Raw genomic sequence first — 22,397 nt, 5'->3', positions numbered from 1 at the left:
AATTTTTGGTAGTACAAGGCAAACACAAATTCACATTTTTGCGACGTTCATAAAATTTATGAGCTGATTTTGACTGATTTGGAATGCTGAATTCATATATGCATTTTATTCCATTATTAAGCTATCGTTTCTTTGATTCAGGGCAAGTATTGGAAAACAGGTAAAAAAAAAATCATTTTATAAATTTGCGCCCTTTAAAAAAAGCTGTAAATAAACGAGTTATTTCAACTTCATTGGAAATTAATTATCTTACGGCTTTTTCCAAATCTAGAAAAATCCAGGAACTTGATGAAATTTCAGTGAAATTTCACACCGAATGATGTTTGCAGTCTTTGATTAAGGTGTTTAATAAGTAAATTTGTATATAAAATCTTTAAAAATATCCTTTTGTAATGTCAAAAAAGTTCAATTTCTTCAATAAAATTTTTCAAAAAATGTAGGAATAACATTAGAAGGTTAATGTGCCCATCCCTGGCCTTAGGCGAAATTCACTAAAATTGTCGTAAAACCGCCTCGAATAGTTTTTTATTGGCTAAATTGGCTAAACCAGGGGTTAGCACCTTTTGAAGCAACGGGCCACTTTTGATTTGAAATGCTTACGGCGGGCCGCATTAAAAAACAACATATAAGTAAAATAGTTTGCAATGCTCTACGTATTTTTTATAAAGACATATTTCACCAAAAATAAAACTGAAAAGGATAAATAAAACGAATTCATTTTTTTAAGTATTAGATGATTAGACCAGCCGAAATTGAATAATCACTTATCTTGATTAGAGATCTATAATGCTTGAATTGATTTGAAATGTTAGGCGAAATTCTTTTTGACAAAAGGAAAAAATTTGCTTCCTTTTTATTTATTTAAAAAACCAAAAATGTTGAAAGTCTTTCTATGGTTCGCAAAAAGATTTGATTCGATTTCTGACAATATCCAGTTTTTGTTCGAACAAATGCAATGGTATTTTTCGTCATCACTTCCATTTAAAAGTTTCATGGAGCTTAACCATAGCGATTTTTTTCTGTGCCCATTTTTTAAGAAAAGTTCCACAACTTATATAAATTTTTGTCGTGAAGCCTCATTTTTTTTCTAGAAACGATGATTATTTTTCAATATGAAGTTCCGTATGAATTCATTGCATCGAGATATTGAGCAAGGGTTTAAAAATTATGAAAAATTCATAATTTCACAGATTTTTATCCAGATTTCTTTGTCAATGTTGTTAAATTTTAAATTTTTTATTCGAGAAATTTTTCACAGATTCCATAAATTTTCTCAGACAATTTAATTTAAATACCTCTAGTCTTCTAAGGCTGAAATGTGAAAATCTTATGACTTTGGTAATGTGGATTGCTAATTTTCAGTAAAATTACTCAATTCAATCGATGTTTTGGCATAATTTGCGAATGAAGTTTCTTAAAATAGCACCACAACGAGCGAAACAACGAAATTCACATTTTTCCGAGGTGCAAGGAATCTCAGAATTGATTTTGACTCATTCGCGGGCGCTGAATCCAAACATTCAATGAATTTTTTTTTGTCAGCTCTAGTTTTTGAAATAACAACAATGACAAAACTGTAAAAAACAAATACTTATTGATCAACCTTCTCAAAGATTACGAGTAATGTTGAATTCTGAAAAAAAGGTTATGATGTTTTTCAATTGAATTACGATGTTTTTTTTAACGGCTGTTACTTGAATTAAAGGTGATTTTTTTCGGCTTTCAGTTATGGAAGTTTTCTTTTTGTTATTTTTTTCCAAACCTGCAAAAACGGGAGTTTTTGACAAAATTTTAATGAAAAATTAAAACTAAATATATTATTTATAGATTAGATATTTGAAGAACCGTAAGTCAAATCATTTCGCAGTCTTCAACAAAGTTGTTGAATGAGTTAAAATCTCAATATCCAATTTTCAATAACTTTCTGAAATGAGGTCAGAAAAAGTTGTAATCTGTTTTTTTGGAATTTTCTATAAATTGTAGAATTCAATTTTTTGAAAGCGTTGTATGTCTCTTACAAGAATATCTTGGCAATATCTGAGACCTTGATTGAATGAAGGATAGTAAATTGATTCAAAATCAGCTTTTGGTTTTTATGGAGGTTTTATTGGTTTATCAGTTATAAAAGATCGATTTCACCAAAAACTGATCCATTTTAAAATTTCCAAACACTTTATCACCGAAACCAGAAGTGATTGACAAAATTTGTGAAATGTTTTTAATTCAGGACGCAAAAATTTAACAAAATCAGTTATTTGAAACATAGGCACCAAAAATGCTGTGTTTCCTCCGAGTAGTCGTTACAAACTTTTTTGGGTTGATCACAGGAACTACAGATATTGTTTTTAACGAGAAATCCTACAAAAAAGTGAATCAATCTGAATGATAATGGGGCTAATGCAACTGCAAATAAGCGACGTGAATATCTTGATCAAGTAATCAATACATTATTTTTTGCTCAGTAGGGACTGCTATTTAATGATAATAAACAATCTTTCGTAGAAAAAAAACATAATATCAATATAATTTAAGATAAGCTTTCGCGGGCCGCACGAAACATGTCTCGAGGGCCGCATGCGGCCCGCGGGCTGCGGGTTGCTCATCCCTGGGCTAAATGATGTTGTGTTAAGATTCCGTAAGGATGACAGCTGCTTGACATGCGCCAGAAAATCGTCTATTTTACCAAAAATCATTATTTTCAAATTCTCAGAAAACTTAATTTCACGTAGTTGTTGGTTCTGTAGCCTCAAATGTAAAAAAGATACTGGATTGATTTTTTGATAAAAAAAATTAACCGATGTTGGTTTTAACATAAAATGATGGAATGAAAAACTTGCCTAACAATATAGTGTTTGATAAATGAAATATTATCCATCAATATGTTATTTTGTAGAACAAAAGTTGTTTGTTATCACAAAATACAACATCTGTCTATTTTAAAGCGAATTTTCAGGAAAAATTGGGTTCAAGAGAGATAATTCTCTAAACCGTTGTATTTTTGAGACTAGAAAATCTAGACAAGACATGGATCCTTAAAAAAATAAAAAATGCTAAAAAGATTTAAAATCAGTTTTAAGTTCTTATATTAGTTTATTAGTTTTATCAGCTACCAACGACGGATTTCAGTAAAATTGGTAATATTAAAATTTTCACGAGCCCTTGTACCAAAATCTGACGAAATACCAAAAGCTACATCTAAGATAAACATGAGATAACTGGCCACCGCACGCTTTAGAAAATAGAGTTATGATTGGTTTTACCCTCAATTTCCAACATTTTTCAATTATTTCGGGAAAAAAAGCATTTTTAAACCTAGTAATTATGAACCAAATGAGACGTATCTTGTGTGATTTTTTTCGAGGAATCCTAAGAAGCCTATTTGAGCCACCGCAAGCATTGGAAACAGGAGTTATGGCTATTTTACCCTCAATTTTCCAACATTTTTTCAATAAGTTGAGAAAATTGAGAGTAAAACAGTTATAACTCCTGTTTCCAATGCGTGCGGTGACTCAAAAAGGGTTCGTTGGATTTCTTGAAAAAATCACACCAAAATACATCAGATTTGGTTCAAAATTTTCAGGTCCGGGCATGCTTTTTCTGGACTACTAAAATAATTTTGGGAAATTGAGGGAAAAACAGACATAACTCCAGTTTGAAATCCGTGCGGTGGCTCGAATAGGCTTCATTGGATTTCTCGAATAAAATTACACAAGATACGTCCCATTTTGATCAAAATATTCAAGTCCAAACATTCCTTTTTTGGAAATAATTGAAAAATATAGAGGAATTGAGGGTAAAAACAACCATAACTCAATTTTTCGAAGTATGTGGTGGCTCAAACAGCCTTCATTTGATTTTTCAGAAAAAATCGCACAAGATAAGTCTACTTTTGTTGAAAACTTCCAGTCCAAATAAGTTTTTTCTGGATTGTTTACAAATATAGGGGAATTAAGGGTTAAAAAGGCACTATAACTCCGTTCGTAAGTTCGTGTGGCGTCTGAAACTACGCCCAATCGATTTTCCGAACATTTTCATTAAAGAAAAATATTTTTGCATACATTTGTATCGTGTAGGAGGAAAGATATTGAATTTTTTCGCGGTTTATACACTTTTTTCCCTATTGTAGGCCGTTTTTAAATCGAGTTAGGAGAACCGGCAACAAATCGACAAATGTTCAATATTTAGAACCGAAAAAAAATACTGAAATAAGTTATTTAGCCCATGTAATATGCAATAAAAAAAATTAATTAAGTTTCCTTTACGTTAAAGTTTACAGTAGAAACAGAAGTGTAATCATAAAACTAAACTTCTGTTAATTTATGAGAAAAAATGGGGTTTTTAAGGTTTCCCGATCAGGAGGGAAAAACTAAATTATATCAAGATGAGATATTTTGTTACTAATTTTTTTCTATCTAAATGAGTTATTATTCAGTACTCGTAGGATGTTAAAATATCTCAAATTATATCAAAAAATCTATACGATCATAGCTAAATTATATTAATTTTAGATATGCTCCTTTCAAGATTATATCTCGTTCAGATAGCATAGTTTGATATTGGGCAGAACAAAACCTATCTAAATTATAACTTATCAAAATATGAGTGCTTCGAGAAAAATTACTAGTGAAATGTCAATAAACCATATTTTTTGCTAAAACCATGTTCCATTTTTGGTTTTCCCAAAAATTGGATCCAATTTTAAGGATCTCTTGAGCGAAACTCATTAATGCACGGTTTGGGCCGTTGACTTCGATGTCCGTGTTTCAGAAAAAGTTGTACATATATCAAAATAAGATATAATCATTTTGTTTTGGGACAACCCGAAAAAATTCTTTTCCATTGAAATTATCTCAACCCCATTCAAGTCTGTCCATCAGAGTAAGATATAATTCAGATTAGAGAAACTTAAAATCGAAAATTTAGAGTACTTAATTATAACTGAATCAGATGTAAATATCTTGGTGAGATACGTTTGAGTTATGATTTTGATATGCTCTCCTGATCGGGTTGACATTACCCGATCAGAAGAGAAAAACTAAATTATATCAAGATGAGATATTTTGATATTGAATTTTTTCCTATCTGGATGAGTTATAATTTAGTACTCATAGGATGTTAAAATATCTCAAATTATATCAAAAAATCTATTCGGTCATAGCTAAATTATATCAGTTTTTGATATGCTCCTAACAAGATTATATCTCGTTCAGATAGCATAGTTTGATATTGGACAGAACAAATTATATCAAAATAATAACTTATCAAGATATGAGTGCTTCGAGAAAATTTTCTAGTGGAAGGTCAATAAACCACATTATTTGATAAAACCATGCCCCATTTCTGGTTTCCCAAAAATTTGATTCAATTTTATGAATCTGTTGAGCGAAACTCGTTAATGTAAGGTTTGAGCCGTTTACTTCGATGTCCGTGTTTCAGAAAAAGTAGAACGTATATCAAAATAAGATATAATCATTTTATTTTAGCACAATCCGAAAAAAATCTTGATCAACGAATATGAGCTCAACCCCACTCAAGTTTGTCAATCAAAATAAGATATAATTCAGATTGGAGAAACTTAAAATCGAAAATTTGGAGTACTTAATTATAACTGAATCATATGTAAATATCTTGGTGAGATACGTTTGAGTTATTATTTTGATATGCTCTCCTGATCGGGTAAATAATGATTACAATAAGAAAAGAAAGATAAGGAAGTCAGATTACTAATAGAAGTGCTACGCTTCTGAAGCATCTGTTGGAAAATTGAGCACCCTAACAACATAACTTCTTTTGTTGGATGAAATTTTGAAAATAGAAGGGTTTACCCGATCAGGAGGAAAAAACTAAATTATATTATCAAGATGAGATAAAGCTTAGTTCTTTTAGAAATGGGACATTTACGAATGCCTGTATCTAAAAAACCATTCGTTTGAACGAAATACTTTCTATGAAGAAAAAGAAGGTAATGTTATGAACTTTTATGAAAAAATTTGAAAAAAAATATTTACCGTTTTTTGTTAAAGAAATTTCTACTTTATTCGTGGTATCTCCCATTGGCCGGCGCACACTTTTTTCAGTCATGGTATTGATCAGTTTCTCCAACTTATACTTCGTAAAATTTATATTTTAGGTAGCTTCACCCTCCTTCTTCAATTTCTGATACTTTTTGGTCCAATTCTTCTCTGGACACTGGAACCTGGAAGCATTTTAGTGGATACAGTTGTTTCGAAATGAACAAATTTGAATATTTTTGACCACATTTTTGAACGTTTTTTTTTTCGGTACCGGTTTTTCAGCTTAAGAGCTTTGGAACTATCAAAAAATGGTTGTTTGAGGTTGGATTTCAATGAGTCATCACTAGGCAACACTTTCAGCTTATCGGAGAAAATTGTTTTGGACGTTTCAGCGATCTACCCTTAGTTTTTCGTTTATTGAAAATTAAAAATGCTGGTATGAGACTCGACTTCCTTGATGAGCCTGAACCGTTGTTGCCGATCATGTGCTTCTCTCCAATGCTTGATTTGAACTTTGTGGACATTATTGACAGTGTTTGCATACTTATCCCACCACAGAAACTCAGTAATTCTTTGAATAATCAACGGTTTTGTCAGCTATCAATTTGATAATGACGTATTTTCAAGGAAACTGTGCAAAATTATTTTTTTCCTTTTTCTCTTGCATCGTACATATCTCAAAAACGCGTAAATATTAAATTTTTGAAAAAAATAGGTCGAATAGTACTTTTTACAGGCAACAAAATGCTGTCAAAATTTTCAATATCCAATAACCAGTTAACGAGCTATTGGCAAATGAAAGTGTCCCATTTCTAAAAGAACTAAGCTTTATTTTGATACTCATTTTTTCCTATCTAAATGAGATATTATTCAGTACTCGTAGGATGTTAAAATATCTCAAATAATATAAAAAAAATCTATGCGATCATAGCTAAATTATATCAATTTTAGATATGCTCCTTTCAAGATTATATCTCATTCAGATATAGAAAAAAGTTATGCGATCATAGCTAAATTATATCAATTTCAGATATGCTCCTTTCAAGATTATATCTCATTCAGATAGCATAGTTTGATATTGGACAGAACAAAACCTATCAAAATTATAACTTATCAAGATATGAGTGCTTCGAGAAAAATTTCTAGTGGAATGTCAATAAACCACATTATATGCTAAAACCGTGCTCCATTTTTGGTTCCCAAAAATTGGATTTAATTTGGATCTGTTGAGCGAAACTCATAAATGCACGGTTTGGGCCGTTGACTTCGATGTCCGTGTTTCATAAAAAGTTGCACGTATTATTTATTATTAAGAAGAGAAATCACCGTGAACTTGTTTTATGAAATTTATTTGCGGCTTTATCGGTGAGGGTTAAAGAGTTGAAATGAAAGACGGATAGAAGATCAGAAGAAAATTCTAAGGTGGTGAAAAGAGCAAAGAGCATTTGAAATAGAAGCTTGACCACATACTAAAATCTTTGTCCCGCACCAATTCAATACAGTTAATTGGTGCGGGACAGAGAATTTAGTATGTGGTCAAGCTTCTATTTCAAATGCTCTTCGCTCTTTTCACCACCTTAGAATTTTCTTCTGATCTTCTATCCGTCTTTCATTTCAACTATTTAACCCTCACCGATAAAGCCGCAAACAAATTTCATAGTTGCACGTATTTATATCAAAATATGATATAATCATTTTATTTTAGGACAATCCGAGAAAAATCTTTATCATTGAAAATGAGCTCAACCTCAGTCAGGTCGTCAATCAGAATAAGATATAATTCGGATTGGAGAAACTTAAAATCGAAAATTTAGAGTACTTAATTATAACTGAATAAGAAGTTAATATCTTGGTGAGATACGTTTGAGTTATTATTTTGATATGCTCTTCTGATAGGGTACCGACTAAAACAAGTTCTAAGTTTTTATAGAACTTTTGGCGTGTTCGTGTATTTTGTTCCGTTTTTCCCGTTTGTTGGGAGGAGGGGGGGGGGGGGGGAGGGGGGGAGGAGGAGTGTTTATTACCCCGCTCACTCCCCCCCATAGGACCGCGCATGGTTATAGTAGAAACTTAACTCATCTAAAAAATTGAGTGAAAACTGAAAAAAATGGCAATAAATTCTTTAAATTTGCTACTAAATTAGCGATGAAATTAAGCAGAACTTTTTAAGATCTTGTCATTTCATCCTTTACTGTTGAAGTTATGAAAAAAGTTTAGGAGCTGGTTCGATCACACACATTTTTATAAAAACTACCTCATTGACATAGCCAATTCAACCTTTAAAGTGGCAGGTTAATTTTCGACATCAAGCCTGTTAGTTATAGTAACAGAGTTTTTTTTTTAAATGTTTGAGATTATTTTGCATCTTTCGACAGAATTACGTAAGTAAACGTTAAATAGTTTGAACCAACAATTTGTTATCATGGGAAAAAAATAGACAATTTTACTTTTATGATATTGATGTATTGTCAACTGCATAGATTTAAATTTAGCAAACTCAGTACTTTCTGTAAAATTTCAACTTTGAATTGACAAATTTATACATTTAAGAGTGGGGAAACACCTTTTGAAAATACCTAATGTCTATATAATCTCAAAGTTCTAGTTTGTAGGAAACAATGGCTGTCTTTACTTAGAACCAAGATCTTTTACAAAACCTCTCTTCCCGATATCAATCAAATTGTAACGTCAATTGTAAATAACTATCCGATGGCTTCAACTTATGGGAGATGATAAAGCGGATAATTTCTTTTTTATTTATCAAATGTATAGTTGATCTTAAATAAGGTAAGTTTTATTTGAAAGAGCCATTCAGGTTGATTCATGACCAGTACGCTTGTTCTGTGACAGGCAAAACAACTTTGCGTAACATTCTACCCAAAAATTGTAATGTGTATTCGAAAAAAGTGAATGTCTGTCAAGTGATTTTGAGATAGCTTCAAATACTGAAGTTCATTAACAAAATTTTCTGAGCAGGAGCGAGAAAAATCAAGGAAAGATTCAGTGGGAGACCCAAAACCAACTGGAAATCAACTATTCGACCAAAGTTTATATGATTCATCGTTGAAGGAGTCACAAAAGATCTAAAAATGAGATAAAAATTTAAGTGAAGTGAAGATGATTGATTTTATGAAGTTAAGGAATGTGAGAGTTTTTATCAAATGTAATTAGAAAATTTCAGTAGGAGAAGTGACAAAAAAGATTAATTTTTCTGACTGGTTTGTCTAGCTGACTAATAAACAGGAATGACTTAATTTCTACAAGGTAAAATGTTGTCCATCGATAAAATAAACAAAATACGGTGGTCAAATCGTGCGCAAAGTATTTAGACCGCTAGCAGGGAGAAATTTTGAAAAAATTAGTAACGGGCAGCAAAACGAACGTTCCAGCCAAAAACTTTTTATTGACAAGTCTTGCCAGAATGTTCTGGAAATCAATAAGGAGAAAAATTGAAAACTTTGATGTCTAGTTTTTGGGGAGGCTTCATAACGATTAACACGATAAATGGCTAAATATTCAAAAAAGACTGCCTACAAATGCGATCGTTTTCCCTGCATGGCACTAAAATAGGGCTCACAAAGTTTTAACTCTGTTCGGCTAGATCTGAAATGATGCCATTACGCAAAAACTTTGGTAAAGTGATAATAAGTCATTTGTTATTTTAGTGTCGAAGAAGAAGAAACGGCTAAATATGTCATAACTCCTACGAAATTTATTATTTTTAGTAATTTTGAAGGTCAAGCTTCAGGAAACAGAAAATGTATCGAAAATAGTCTTGATTTGGAAAAAAGGTTGGTTCATTGTATACATTATTGATAGCACACATGGTGTCCAGAAATTAGAGTTAAAAAAATTCTTCTCATGACGCTATTTCGAAAATCATTTGACCGATCGTCACAAACATTTGCACATGTAAACATTACATTACTTTGCAGCTTTGCTCAAAATTTCATCATTTTCCATTCATGCATTCAAAAGTTGTTCGCAAATAAAATGATGCATTATTTTTTAGTACGTTCCTTTTCAGGACCTAGAAAAATTTGAAAATTGGGATAAGAAGAATTTCTATTATCCTTTCATAATCTTAAAGAAAATTGCAAGTTCTGATAATTTAGATACATAGAAATATATGTCATTGAAGTTTAAAACTGATTTTCAAAAAAACAATTATTTGATTTGTAGTAAACTTGTACTTATTATAATTTTGACCTACATAAATAAAACCATTATTTTATCATATTTTAGTTTCGTAAACACGACCATGATCATTTTCAATAAAATGGCTATTAACCATACCCAGTAACATTCATTTGCAGCATTGTGATTGCCACGCAATATGCAAATGTAATGTCGAAAGCTGGGTACGTTTCCAAACCCCTCATCCAACATTTAGAGTAAAAGAAATCATACATTAAAATTTTACGTGGCCATAGCGATTTAACAAGGTAAAGGTTAGAAACTGACGCCTCATGCATCGCTCTTCTGTGGCCCGGGATTGAACGGGCTGGAGACAAACACGGTCGTGTAGGTACACTTTCTCGGTTAATTTGATTTCTACATACCTATTTGCAGTTCTACAGGCTTGGCTCAGGGTTCGCAGCCCCCAGGAAAAAAAGGTGCTGAACGAGTTGTTCGAGGGGTCCTTCCTGAAGATCTACACCTTCACGACCCAGAATCTGACGCTGATGATGGAGGTGCTCCAGTGTAACATCATCCAGCAGATGATCTACCTACTGGATGGATTGGTTCCGGTGATCGAGGAAAACGAGCAGGAAACTGCCATGTCGACGACAGGAAGTCTCGATGGTCTGTCTCCGTGTAATGTCGAAGGGTGCTTCCCCGTTATGCTTTAATCGTTTTTGTTTTTGTTTGTAGATGACATCGGCGATGATGACACACCGAAGGTGAAGGACGAGGCATGTTCTCCGGAGCACTTGAATCGTCTGTACGTCTTCGCGTTGGCGTGGGGTATTGGGGCGTACCTCAACTCGGCGGACCGTCTCCTGCTGGATACACATATCAGAAAGAACTATCGCAACCTGGATTTTCCGAACGCCGAAGAGAAACCAGGTGCGACGATGTTCGATTACTTTGTGTCACCGACGGGCGGTTGGCAGTTGTGGAAGTCTCTAGTAACGCCCTACGTCTATCCGGAGTACTCGACTCCGGACTATTTGAGTATATTGATTCCGATCGTAGACAACGTTCGGATCGATTATCTGATCAATGTGATCGTGAAGCAGGAAAAAGCCGTGCTGCTGATCGGAGAGCAGGGCACGGCCAAGACGGTGATGATGAAGAGCTTCATGAAGAAGCTCAACTGCGAAACCCATATGGGAAGATCGTTCAACTTTTCGTCGGCTACTAGTCCGTACCACTTTCAGAAAACGATCGAGAGCTACGTGGAGAAACGGATGGGTAATATGTTTGGGCCAAATGGAGGCCGTAAGTTGTTGGTATTCATCGACGATATAAATATGCCCCAGATCAACGAGTGGGGCGATCAGATCACCAATGAAATTGTGCGTCAAACTATGGACATGAGAGGATTCTATAACCTGGAGAAACCGGGCGAATTTACCAACATTGTGGACGTGCAGTTTGCGGGTGCCATGGGTTTGCCCGGAGGCGGTCGTAGTGATATACCAGTTCGTTTGAAAAGACAATTTAGCGTATTTAACTGCAATATTCCTGACAATACGTCGATAGATACGATCTTCAGAACACTCGGCGAAGGACACTACAATGTGAAGCGTGGCTTTTCGCTGGAGGTGCGCAAACTTGTCAAGAGACTCGTTCCTTTGACACGCACGCTCTGGCAACGCACGAGAGAACAATTACTGCCGACGCCTGCAAAATTCCACTACATTTTCAGCTTGCGGGATCTCTCGCGTATCTGGCAAGGCATGATTGGTACACTGTCGACAGTGATAACCTCGGAAGCGGTCCTGATACTGCTGTGGAAGAACGAATGCACCCGAGTGTTTGCAGATCGATTTGTGTCAATGTCGGACACGGAATGGTTCCTGGAGGAAATGCTCAAAGTACTGGAATCCGATCTAGGGCCGGAGTATCGGGAGATGGCAGGATCGAGTCCGGTGTTTGTAGATTTTATGCGGGATGCTCCCGAACCGACGGGGGAGGAAGGCGAGGAAACCGACATGGAGTTGCCGAAAGTCTACGAACCGGTAACGGACTTTAGCATCCTGCGTGATAGATTGAAAATGTTTTTGCTCCAGTTCAATGAAATGATACGCGGAACCGGAATGGATCTGGTATTTTTCCCGGACGCGATGCTTCATCTGGTGAAGATATCCCGAATTATTCGCCATCCACGAGGCAACGTGATGCTGGTCGGTGTGGGCGGTTCCGGCAAACAGTCCCTGACGAAGCTTGCATCCTTTATCGCCGGCTACAAGACGTTCCAGATCAGTTTAACGCGCTCCTACAACGTAGCAAACTTCCTTGAAGACTTGAAGCTCTTGTACCGATCTTGCGGTGTGCAGGGCAAAGGAACGACTTTTCTTTTTACCGACATGGACGTAAAAGAGGAAAGTTTCCTCGAGTATCTCAACAATATCCTGTCCTCGGGGGTCATCTCGAACCTTTTCAACCGCGACGAACAGACGGAGATCGTCTCCGAACTTACCCCAACGATGAAGCGGGAGAACCAGAAGAAGAACGTGACACAAGAGACAGTAATGGAATACTTTCTACAAAGGGTTTGTCACCATCTTCATGTGGTATTTTGCTTCTCACCCGTTGGCGAAACCTTCCGGCGCAGAATTATGCGGTTCCCGGCCTTGGTATCCGGCTGCACTGTGGACTGGTTCCAGCCGTGGCCGAAAGATGCGTTGGTTGCTGTAGCCCGACATTTCCTGGCTGACTTCTCGATAGAATGTACACCAGAAGTGAAGGAAGAACTGGTGAATGCACTAGGAACCATACAAGATGTCGTGTCGATCACCTCCACCGAGTACTATCAACGCTTTCGACGTGCTACACATGTAACGCCTAAGTCCTACTTGAACTTCATTGCCGGGTATAAGAACATCTATACCCAAAAGTACAAGGAGTTGTGCGACGGAGCGGAGAAGATGGACACTGGTCTGGAAAAGCTAGCCGAAGCATCCGAATCGGTTGAAATCCTGAAGTTGGATCTTGCTGTTATGGAGAAAGACCTTGTAGAAGCCTCGGCAAAAGCGGAACGAGTGCTGGTCGAAGTAACGGAACGTGCGATGCAAGCCGAAGTCTTCAAAAATCAGGTGCAAATTGTGAAGGAGAAAGCCGAAGCTCTGGTAGAAAATATTGCCGCCGAAAAGGGACTTGCTGAGGAGAAACTGGAAGCAGCGAAACCAGCACTGGAGGAAGCAGAAGCTGCCCTCAACACCATCAAGCCCGCCCACATTGCGACCGTGCGGAAGCTAGGCCGACCGCCACATCTCATCATGCGAATTATGGACTGCGTGCTTATCATGTTTCAGCGGAAGCTGCATCCGGTAATTGCTGACACCAGCGCGCCTTCTCCGAAACCCTCCTGGCAGGAATCGTTGAAGATGATGGCTAGTACGACATTCTTGCTGCAGCTACAAAACTATCCGAAGGATACGATCAACGAGGAGATGATCGAACACCTGCAGCCCTACTTCCGTATGGAAGACTACAACATGGACACAGCCAGAAGAGTGTGTGGCGACGTCGCGGGATTGCTATCCTGGACCAAAGCCATGGCGTTCTTCCATGGGGTGAACAAAGAAGTGCTGCCGTTGAAGGCCAATTTGATGTTGCAGGAAGCTCGGCTGAAGATTGCCATGGATGACCTGGCAGCGGCTGAGAATCAACTGGCAGAGCGCGAGGCGGCTCTCCAGAAGGTCAAGGATCAGTACGATGCCGCAGTGTCGGAGAAACAGCGATTGACGGATGCCGCTAACAGTTGCTTGAGAAAGATGAACGCAGCCACGGCCTTGATCAATGGATTGGGTGGCGAGAAAGCTCGCTGGACGCAGCAGAGCAAAGAGTTCAAGATCCAGCTTGGCAAATTGGTGGGTGACGTCCTGCTGGCCACTGGATTCCTATCGTATTGCGGCCCCTACAACCAAGAATTTCGAGGATCCTTGTTCAAGACGTGGATGAACATCTTGAAAACCCGAGCCATACCGTATACGTCAGGACTCAGTATTATTGGGATGTTGACAGATTCGGCGACGATTTCAGAGTGGAACCTGCAGGGACTCCCGAACGACGAGCTATCCATCCAAAATGCGCTGATTGTGACAAAGTCAACTAGCTATCCATTGCTGATGGATCCCCAAAGCCAAGGAAAGATTTGGATAAAGTGCAAGGAAGATCAAAACGAGCTGCAGATAACTTCGTTGAATCACAAATACTTTAGGACCCATCTCGAGGATAGCTTGTCGTTGGGACGGCCGCTGCTCATTGAAGATGTAGGAATCGAACTGGATCCGGTAATCGATAATGTGTTGGAGAAAAATTTCATCAAATCCGGTTCGATCGAGAAGGTTCTAGTTGGTGACAAGGAGTGCGACGTGATGCCCGGTTTTATGCTGTATATCACTACGAAGTTGCCCAATCCCGCCTTTAGCCCGGAGATAAGTTCGAAGACCTCGATCATTGATTTTACCGTGACGATGCGCGGTCTGGAGGATCAACTGCTTGGTCGAGTGATACTAATGGAGAAGGCTGATTTGGAGTCGGAGCGAGTGCAGTTGTTTGAGAGCGTCATGCGGAATCAAAGAAGTATGAAGGAGCTGGAGGCTAATTTGTTGTTGCGCCTGACTTCCACCGAAGGATCCCTGGTGGATGATGAGGCGCTGATCGAGGTGCTGCAGGAGACAAAGACCACCGCAGAAGACGTTAACCAAAAGCTGAAGATTGCGGAAGTAACCGAAAAGAAGATCATGATCGCTCGGGAAGAGTTCCGTGCTGTTGCTGCCCGAGGATCTATATTGTATTTCTTGATTGTTGAAATGTCCAATGTTAATGCTATGTACCAAAATTCTTTGAAACAATTTTTGATTATATTCGATAACTCTATTACTAAATCCACTAAAAGTAACGTTACGGAAGAACGTATAAACATAATACTTAAATATCTAACGTATGAAGTGTGGGCGTTTACAAGCCGTAGTTTGTACGAGAGACACAAGATGTTGTTTACGCTGATGTTGGCGATCAAAATAGATTATCAAAAGGGTACGATCAGCCACGACGAGTTTATGGCATTTGTAAAAGGGGGCGCATCGCTGGATTTGAATGGAGTGGCGCCGAAACCTTTCCGTTGGATTTTGGACATCACTTGGTTGAACTTGGTAGAAATTAGTAAGTTGAAGGTGTTCCAGGGGCTGTTGAAGAAGATTGAGTACAACGAAAGAGATTGGCGCGTGTGGTACGAAACTGAACGCCCGGAGATGGAAGTTATCCCGTGTGAGTACGAGCACGAGTTGGACGTCTTCCGGAAGCTGCTGTTGATCAGATCTTGGAGCCCCGATCGTACCATTTCGCAGGCCAAACGCTACATCGAAATCTCACTCGGCAAAGAGTACAGTGAGATGCACATCCTGGACCTGGAGCTGACCTGGATGGAATCGGAACCGCGAACCCCACTCGTTTGCATCCTCTCGATTGGTTCCGATCCGACCGTCCAGATTGCGGCGCTGGCCAAATCGAAAGGGATTCCCTTGAAAACGGTCTCCATGGGACAAGGTCAAGAATATCATGCAAGAAAAATGATGAGCGATTGCATGGGCGCAGGTGGTTGGCTGCTGTTGCAGAATGTACATTTATCATTAACGTTCTGTAACGAAATCATAGATATACTTATTGAAACAGAGCACGTGGCGGACTCGTTCCGTCTTTGGGTGACCACCGAAACACACCAGCAATTTCCTATCGGATTACTTCAGATGGCGATCAAGTTCACGAACGAGCCGCCTCAAGGAATCCGTGCCAGCTTGAAGCGTAGCTATCTCACCTACACCCAGGACTATCTGGACTACACTTCGGCGCCACAGTGGCCCCCACTTCTCTACACCGTAGCGTTTTTGCACTGCGTCGTTCAAGAGCGGCGCAAATTTGGACCCTTAGGGTGGAACATCCCGTACGAATTCAACGCGGCAGATTTCTCTGCCAGTGTCCAGTTTATCCAAAACCACCTGGACGAAATGGACCCAAAGAAGGGTGTCTCCTGGCAAACTCTTTGCTACATGCTGGGAGAGGTTATGTACGGTGGTCGTGTAACGGACGACTTCGACAAGCGTCTCTTGACCACCTTTACCCAGGTTTGGTTCTCAGAACACCTTCTGACCCCAAGTTTCGAGTTCTACAAAGGTTACCGGGTCCCAAATTCCCGAAACATTCAAACCTACATCGATTACATCAACCAGCTACCGATGACGGACACGCCGGAAGTGTTTGGCCTCCATCCGAACGCGGACATCACCTACCAGATCAACACCGCAAAAGGCATCCTGGACACCATCCTGAGTGTCCAACCGAAGGAAGGAGGAGGTGGAGGAGGCGAGAGTCGAGAGGCCGTCGTCTGTCAACTGGCGAACGACATGCTTCGAAAACTACCGCAACAGTACGTGGCCTTCGAGGTCAAGGAATCGCTGAACCGAATGGGCGCTCTGCTGCCGATGAACATTTTCCTCAGGTGAGTAGCGGGGATCCAAGGTTGGGTTGAATGTTGTTGTTTTCCCCCCTGTTTTGGTTTTTGTTTCTCGTGAGCTCTATCGGAGGAACGGAGGTTTGTAGCAAAATCCTTTCCGACTCTATGTGGATGTGATGTTGCTAGTTTTTGTCATATGAAAAATCAAGGCACGAAATTTTGTATATACACAGCTGCGGACTGCCCATTAAAAACTTATTCCTTTTGGTTGTTATGATTCTTGTGGAAAACTCCAACGAATTGAGGAAGCGTTACTTGCCCATTTAATTAAAACACAAAAACGATCGGATCCGATTTAATTAAATTACAAAAATGATCGGAAAGCCACTTGGCTTACAAAAAGAAAAAAAGAGCAAAACAGTTTTTAAATTTTGCAGAACTTAATTTATAAAATTCATTTGAATAAAGAAATTGGGAAACAGAACATTAATTTTTAACTTAGGAACTTCTAGAGCAACGATAGTTTAAAACTGTTTTTAAAGCGAGTCAGACAGTAAAGTCTGTTTCACATAGAATCTGGTCGGATAAAATAGATCATTTTTCAGCAAAGAAATAACGTACAACAAAAGTAAAAATGTCATTTTGTAGGGTTTTTATTGCACTTTAAGGAGAAAAATACATAAAAATCATTCGTCAGCTTTTCGGATGAATTTTTGAACTTTTTTTGTGATACCACTCATCATTTTCTGCACAGTACTGCTGGTAACCTCATTCGCCATCTTGTTCCACCCCTTTTCCATTTGGGCGGGTTTTTTTCATGGTTCTTCCACATTTCTTCAGTTTGCCCTTAACTATTGCCCAATATTTTTTTTAAAACGAACACACACATATAGGATCTCAGTGAAACTTCATGTTTCTTTGAAGAGATCTAATTTACTACTCTAAGGCGTACATCTTTCAAGGATATTATGGCTAGCATCTTACAAATGCTAAAACCACCAGACCACAGAAAGAGTACTATATGTGCCGTGATCGGGATACGATCTCATGGACTCTGGCTTAGAAGTCTGGAACGCTATCCTCTAGGCCACGACCGGTGGCAATTTCTCGATGGGACGAAAATCCGGACAGTTTGGTGGATCGATACTTTTTTCAACAAAATCGATCTTGTTCTTCTCATACCACTTAACGACATCCCGGCTTTAGAGGCAGCTTGCCAGGTCCGGCCAGAACTTCACCGGCCTTTGTGGGACCGAATGAATGGCAAAACCCTCATCTGGAGACATTCTTCTTTGTAAACATTTCCATTTATTGTGTCCCCAGTGATGAAAATCTTAGTCTTCTTCCCACAACTACAGATCCTTTGCCAAATCATCAACTTACGAGCAAATTTATCTGCGAAAACAAACTTGAATCTACCCGCAACATTCCCTTTACGCTTCGCAAGGTAAAATTTGTTACCGGGTATTTGTCCAAAATCCATTTTAACGTAAGTTTCGTCGTCCATCAAAATGCATCCGTTGTACTTGGTCAACACTTTCTCGTACAACTTCCTTGCCCTGGTTTTGGCAACCAGGTTTTGTTTCAGCGTCCTATTGGGGTGTTTGCTTGCATGATACGACCGCAAGCCTTCTCGCAAACAAATTCGTCGAGTTGTACTGTGGTTCGTCTTGAACTTTTTCGCCAAATCACGCAAGGAGATTCCAGGATTATTGTGAACTGATCGAATTACCTTTGCTTGCAGCTTTCGGTCATATGTTCCACTTTTACGCCTGGTTTGTTTTGCTCGATCCACCGTAAGGGTCTCCTGGTAACGTTGCAGCACCGAATTAACAGTCGATTTTGGATATTTCAGGAATTTCGCGATCTTTACCCCCCTGACTTATGTTCCGAAATTGGATCATTTCTCTTTATCTTCAAGCGAGAGAAATCTCCGCCGAGATGCACATGGTGTATTTTCTCTCTGCTACAATCCCGTGTGACATTTTGTCAGCCTTGAGAGAGTTCCTACAAAGAATCTTGTTTCATTGTATCCTACGGGCAGTCGAATGTAACAAATCACCTATCTTTAATGTAGGGGAGAACTGTACAAGACGCACCAGCGAGGTAAAATGGCCCATGCCTTTCTTTCTCAAAAATACAATAACCTTTGGCTCCGAATGGTGTTTTTCTTCATTTTAATTGTAGCAAATTAGGAAGTTGTCCCCTAATACTGAACATCCTCTAAGTTCCGGTGGAGTTGATAATTGCAACGTGGAATGAAGTCGGATTTGTTGTGGTTTGGCCGAGGTGATTTTGTACCCAGATTTACGGTGTCACAGCAGAGCAGCCCAAATCTCCGGATCGGCTTGAGGTCAATAGGTGGTATGAAAAAAACCTAGCAATTGCTTTTGCTAAACTAAATCGAGCAGTCGAGCAGTCGCTTAAAGCAATTGCTTCGGTTGATATGAATAAAGTTTTTTTTGACAGCTGTTTTCTCTGTCAGGAGCTTTTACTTTTAGAACAAGCTAATTTGGTATGAATAAAGCCCAAATCTGAAGTAATCGCTCGACAAATCTCCTAGCAATTGCTTTATTTTCTAAGCATGCTCGGTAGCAGACTTTTCCAATGAAAAATTCTTTAGCAATGTCATGAATTTATTAAATTAGCAATATTACACTTCAATACAATTCAAAAAGGCATTTTCAACATGGATAAAGAAAAGTCGGAGTGATAATACAGCTTTTTTTTCATATTCCTGTCTTGTATGAAATGATTCGTCTAAGATGAAACAAAACAAATCAATCAGTAAATATTCTAAATTAAAAATTCCGGCTATAGTGGAAGAAGTCCCAATCGGCTTGAAGTTGGAAGAAAATTGTAATAATTAAAACATAATTCAAACTTCCATATTTATATAATTTTTTTATAATTCTAAGATTAAAAATAAATTAAATTAAGATGCGCGCCTATTGTCTATTTTTTATACACCGGATTATTCCGATCCGAATACGTGTGGGAGAGCTATGATAAATGCTAAAGTTAGGCCATTTGTTGTTTAACTATATTCGAATATGTATTCATTTTTCTTTAAACATCAACATACGAGCACGCGTTAACTAAAAACTTTCCGGTCGTTCTTACACCCACTATCCGCACCGTCGACTTCATGGCTATTTTAGCCGGACTTTTAAATTTTCTGATCGTCTTCTTTCATTTAACTTTAGAAAACTTCAGATTCTGCTGGTTGGATAGCTCTATTTTTCGAAGCAAAAGCTATGTTCTAAGACTTTAGTACCCATCCGCTAAGCAAATGTTTATTCATACCAAACTAAGCAAATGCTTTGGGCTTTTGCTTTGCTTGATTTCGAGCTAAGTAAAAGCTGCCGAAGCAATTGCTTAACCTTATTCATACCACTAAATGGATCCCATTCCCAGTAGCCCCTAATCTATTATTGAAGCACTAAATCAGGCATGTTGAACCTCTGGACTAAAGATTACAAACAATAACGATGTTGGAAGCTTGGATGTTTGGAATTCACAATTCTTGGACCCCGATTCAAAGATAAGTGTCGTTTCATTTATTTTTTTTCCAATCCATTGTATAACACGTAAATTAATGTTTTTTCATCTAAGCTTCCGCTAATTTAAACAGAACTGAACAGAGACAAAACAACAGAAAATTTGACTAAAGATAGATCTTAAATGGCCCGGAGTTATTTTAGGTCAAGATGGGTCATAGTTTTGATAATTCCGATTAAGAATATCTATGTTTAAAAATTGAGACATTTGCCGAGCTTTTTTTTCGTATACTGTTATTTTGATCGTAAATTTTGCTATGATATTTGTGTTTAAATCGTCAATCAAAAAATTATCGAATTTTCATGTTCATTTATCGTTGCTTAACTTGTTGCAATTCAAGTTAGGATTTTCATAGAGAGCTCTCAAATAAATAATCGGTTAAACGGTTAAACTTGATATGCCATTGGATTAAGCGACTACATAAAATAATAATTTTTAAAATTAATGTTTATACTTGGTAATAGTCGTTAACTTTTTTTATCACCATTTAACCTAACATACTCATGCCTGCTAATGAACTGAAAGCATTCTATAGAAACTTTATGAGTCAGGAAAACAAAATTTATTGTTCACCGTAACACTAGTCAAAAGTGTCTCCCAATCAATTCCTTCAACCCCTCTCCCAACTGAAATTGTTTTGCTAGGATGCAGAGGTAACCTCGGTCCTAAAGCACAAAATAGATCTTTCATCCTTTTCTCTTTCTTCCAATCTATCTATTGACTACTAGGACGTGGCCGGCGCCGTTATTGGCGTGAAAAGAGAGAGCATCAGTTTTGAGCAGTGTGAATGAGCTGCTAATCCCAAGCACCATTCATTTGACCTCTGATTAAAATTGATGGCCTCGGTCAATCACGGAGTAGCAACCATTGGCGATGTGGAACTTGTTCTACTGAGCCACGCCAGCGATCGTGGAGCTCGAAATGATTGTTATGATAATTAGATTTTTGAACAAGTCATGCATACATTTTCTTCAACCATGCATTTCGGGTTTTACGGTTTAAGGTGGATGTGAGTAGTTAATCAAGCTAAGCTAAGCTATTTTAATTGTAGCAAATTAGCTTTTTCATCATTTTTTAGATGAAAAGTTCACAAAAACGACTTTAATTCTAAGAAACAGAAGGATTAATGGATTCTGCCTAAAACTTGTTATTTTTTTTGGGTAACATATAAAGTTTTATGGTAAACCAGTCTGCGCTATCTCATCCAACTGCAGCTTTTCGTTATAACACTCGTATGCACTTTCAAATGACTAGAAATATTTTATTATATTTCACTGACTTCCCACAAATTTTAACAAAAATCAATCATAACAAAATTGGAGCAGAATGCCCGCAAAACCACGTGTTTTAAACTCAAATTTTGAATACAGTTAACTTTTCAGAAATACCAAATGTCGAAACAAAATGTATTTCTGTTGATTTGCTGACTCCCAAATTACGATAAGAATGCACAATTATAACAAATTTCGTCCATGTTTGAATTTAAAAGGTGCACCAATATTTGACTCGAAGAAGTTATCTGCAGCCATGTTTGCCGCGATATCAGTCAAGAAATTGAATTCCGTTGCCTACCTGAAGGCGTTTTACCTATAAGGATAAAAAAAAAGAATTTTGAACAGCAACATTTTCGTTAAATTAAGCAATAAAAAATGATTTTTTGCCAAAGTATGGTTAGTTTGCAAAAATACGATGATCATGAAATTTGATGTTTTAATTACTATATTCCGTATAATCACTGTCACATTTCTCACCACCCAACCGGTATGGTGCGTTCTGTCCCCGATCAGGAGGGAAAAACAAAATTATATCAAAATGAGATATTTTGATACTTTTTTTTGTATCTAAATGAGTTATAATTCAGTACTCGTAGGATGTTAAAATATCTCAAATTATATAAAAAAATCTATACGATCATAGCTAAATTATATCAGTTTTTGATATGCTCCTATCAAGATTATATCTGGTTCAGATAGCATAGTTATAACTTATCAAGATATGAGTGCTTCGAGAAAATTTTCTAGTGGAAGGCCAATAAACCACATTATTTGATAAAACCATGCCCCATTTTTGGTTTCCCTAAAATTTGATTCAATTTTATGAATCTGTTGAGCGAAACTCGTTAATGTAAGGTTTGAGCCGTTGACTTCGATGTCCGTGTTTCAGAAAAAGATTTACGTATTTTAAAATAAGATATA

The 22,397-nt window shown here is 37.6% G+C and overlaps 2 protein-coding genes across 2 annotated transcripts in view; one reads left to right on the top strand and one right to left on the bottom strand.

Moving 5' to 3' along the window:
• Positions 1 to 3,724, bottom strand: part of LOC129753645 (dynein axonemal heavy chain 5-like) — a 23,773-nt gene extending 20,049 nt beyond the window's left edge. Inside the window, exon 1 of the mRNA XM_055749480.1 lies at positions 3,709 to 3,724. Within this exon, the coding sequence (XP_055605455.1) occupies positions 3,709 to 3,724 (16 nt within the window). The remainder of the gene's footprint in view (positions 1 to 3,708) is intronic.
• Positions 3,725 to 10,522: 6,798 nt separating this feature from the next.
• Positions 10,523 to 22,397, top strand: part of LOC129753644 (dynein axonemal heavy chain 5-like) — a gene marked incomplete at its 5' end in the record, with an annotated part of 37,178 nt that continues 25,303 nt past the window's right edge. The window contains 2 exons of the mRNA XM_055749479.1: positions 10,523 to 10,820; positions 10,890 to 16,686. Coding sequence (XP_055605454.1) covers positions 10,523 to 10,820; positions 10,890 to 16,686 — 6,095 coding nt within the window. The remainder of the gene's footprint in view (positions 10,821 to 10,889; positions 16,687 to 22,397) is intronic.

The sequence above is a fragment of the Uranotaenia lowii genome, chromosome 3 (genome assembly GCF_029784155.1).
Source record: "Uranotaenia lowii strain MFRU-FL chromosome 3, ASM2978415v1, whole genome shotgun sequence".
Lineage (NCBI taxonomy): Eukaryota > Metazoa > Arthropoda > Insecta > Diptera > Culicidae > Uranotaenia > Uranotaenia lowii.
Note: the sequence above shows the minus strand (reverse complement) of the source record. Positions and strands in the feature narration are given on the sequence as shown.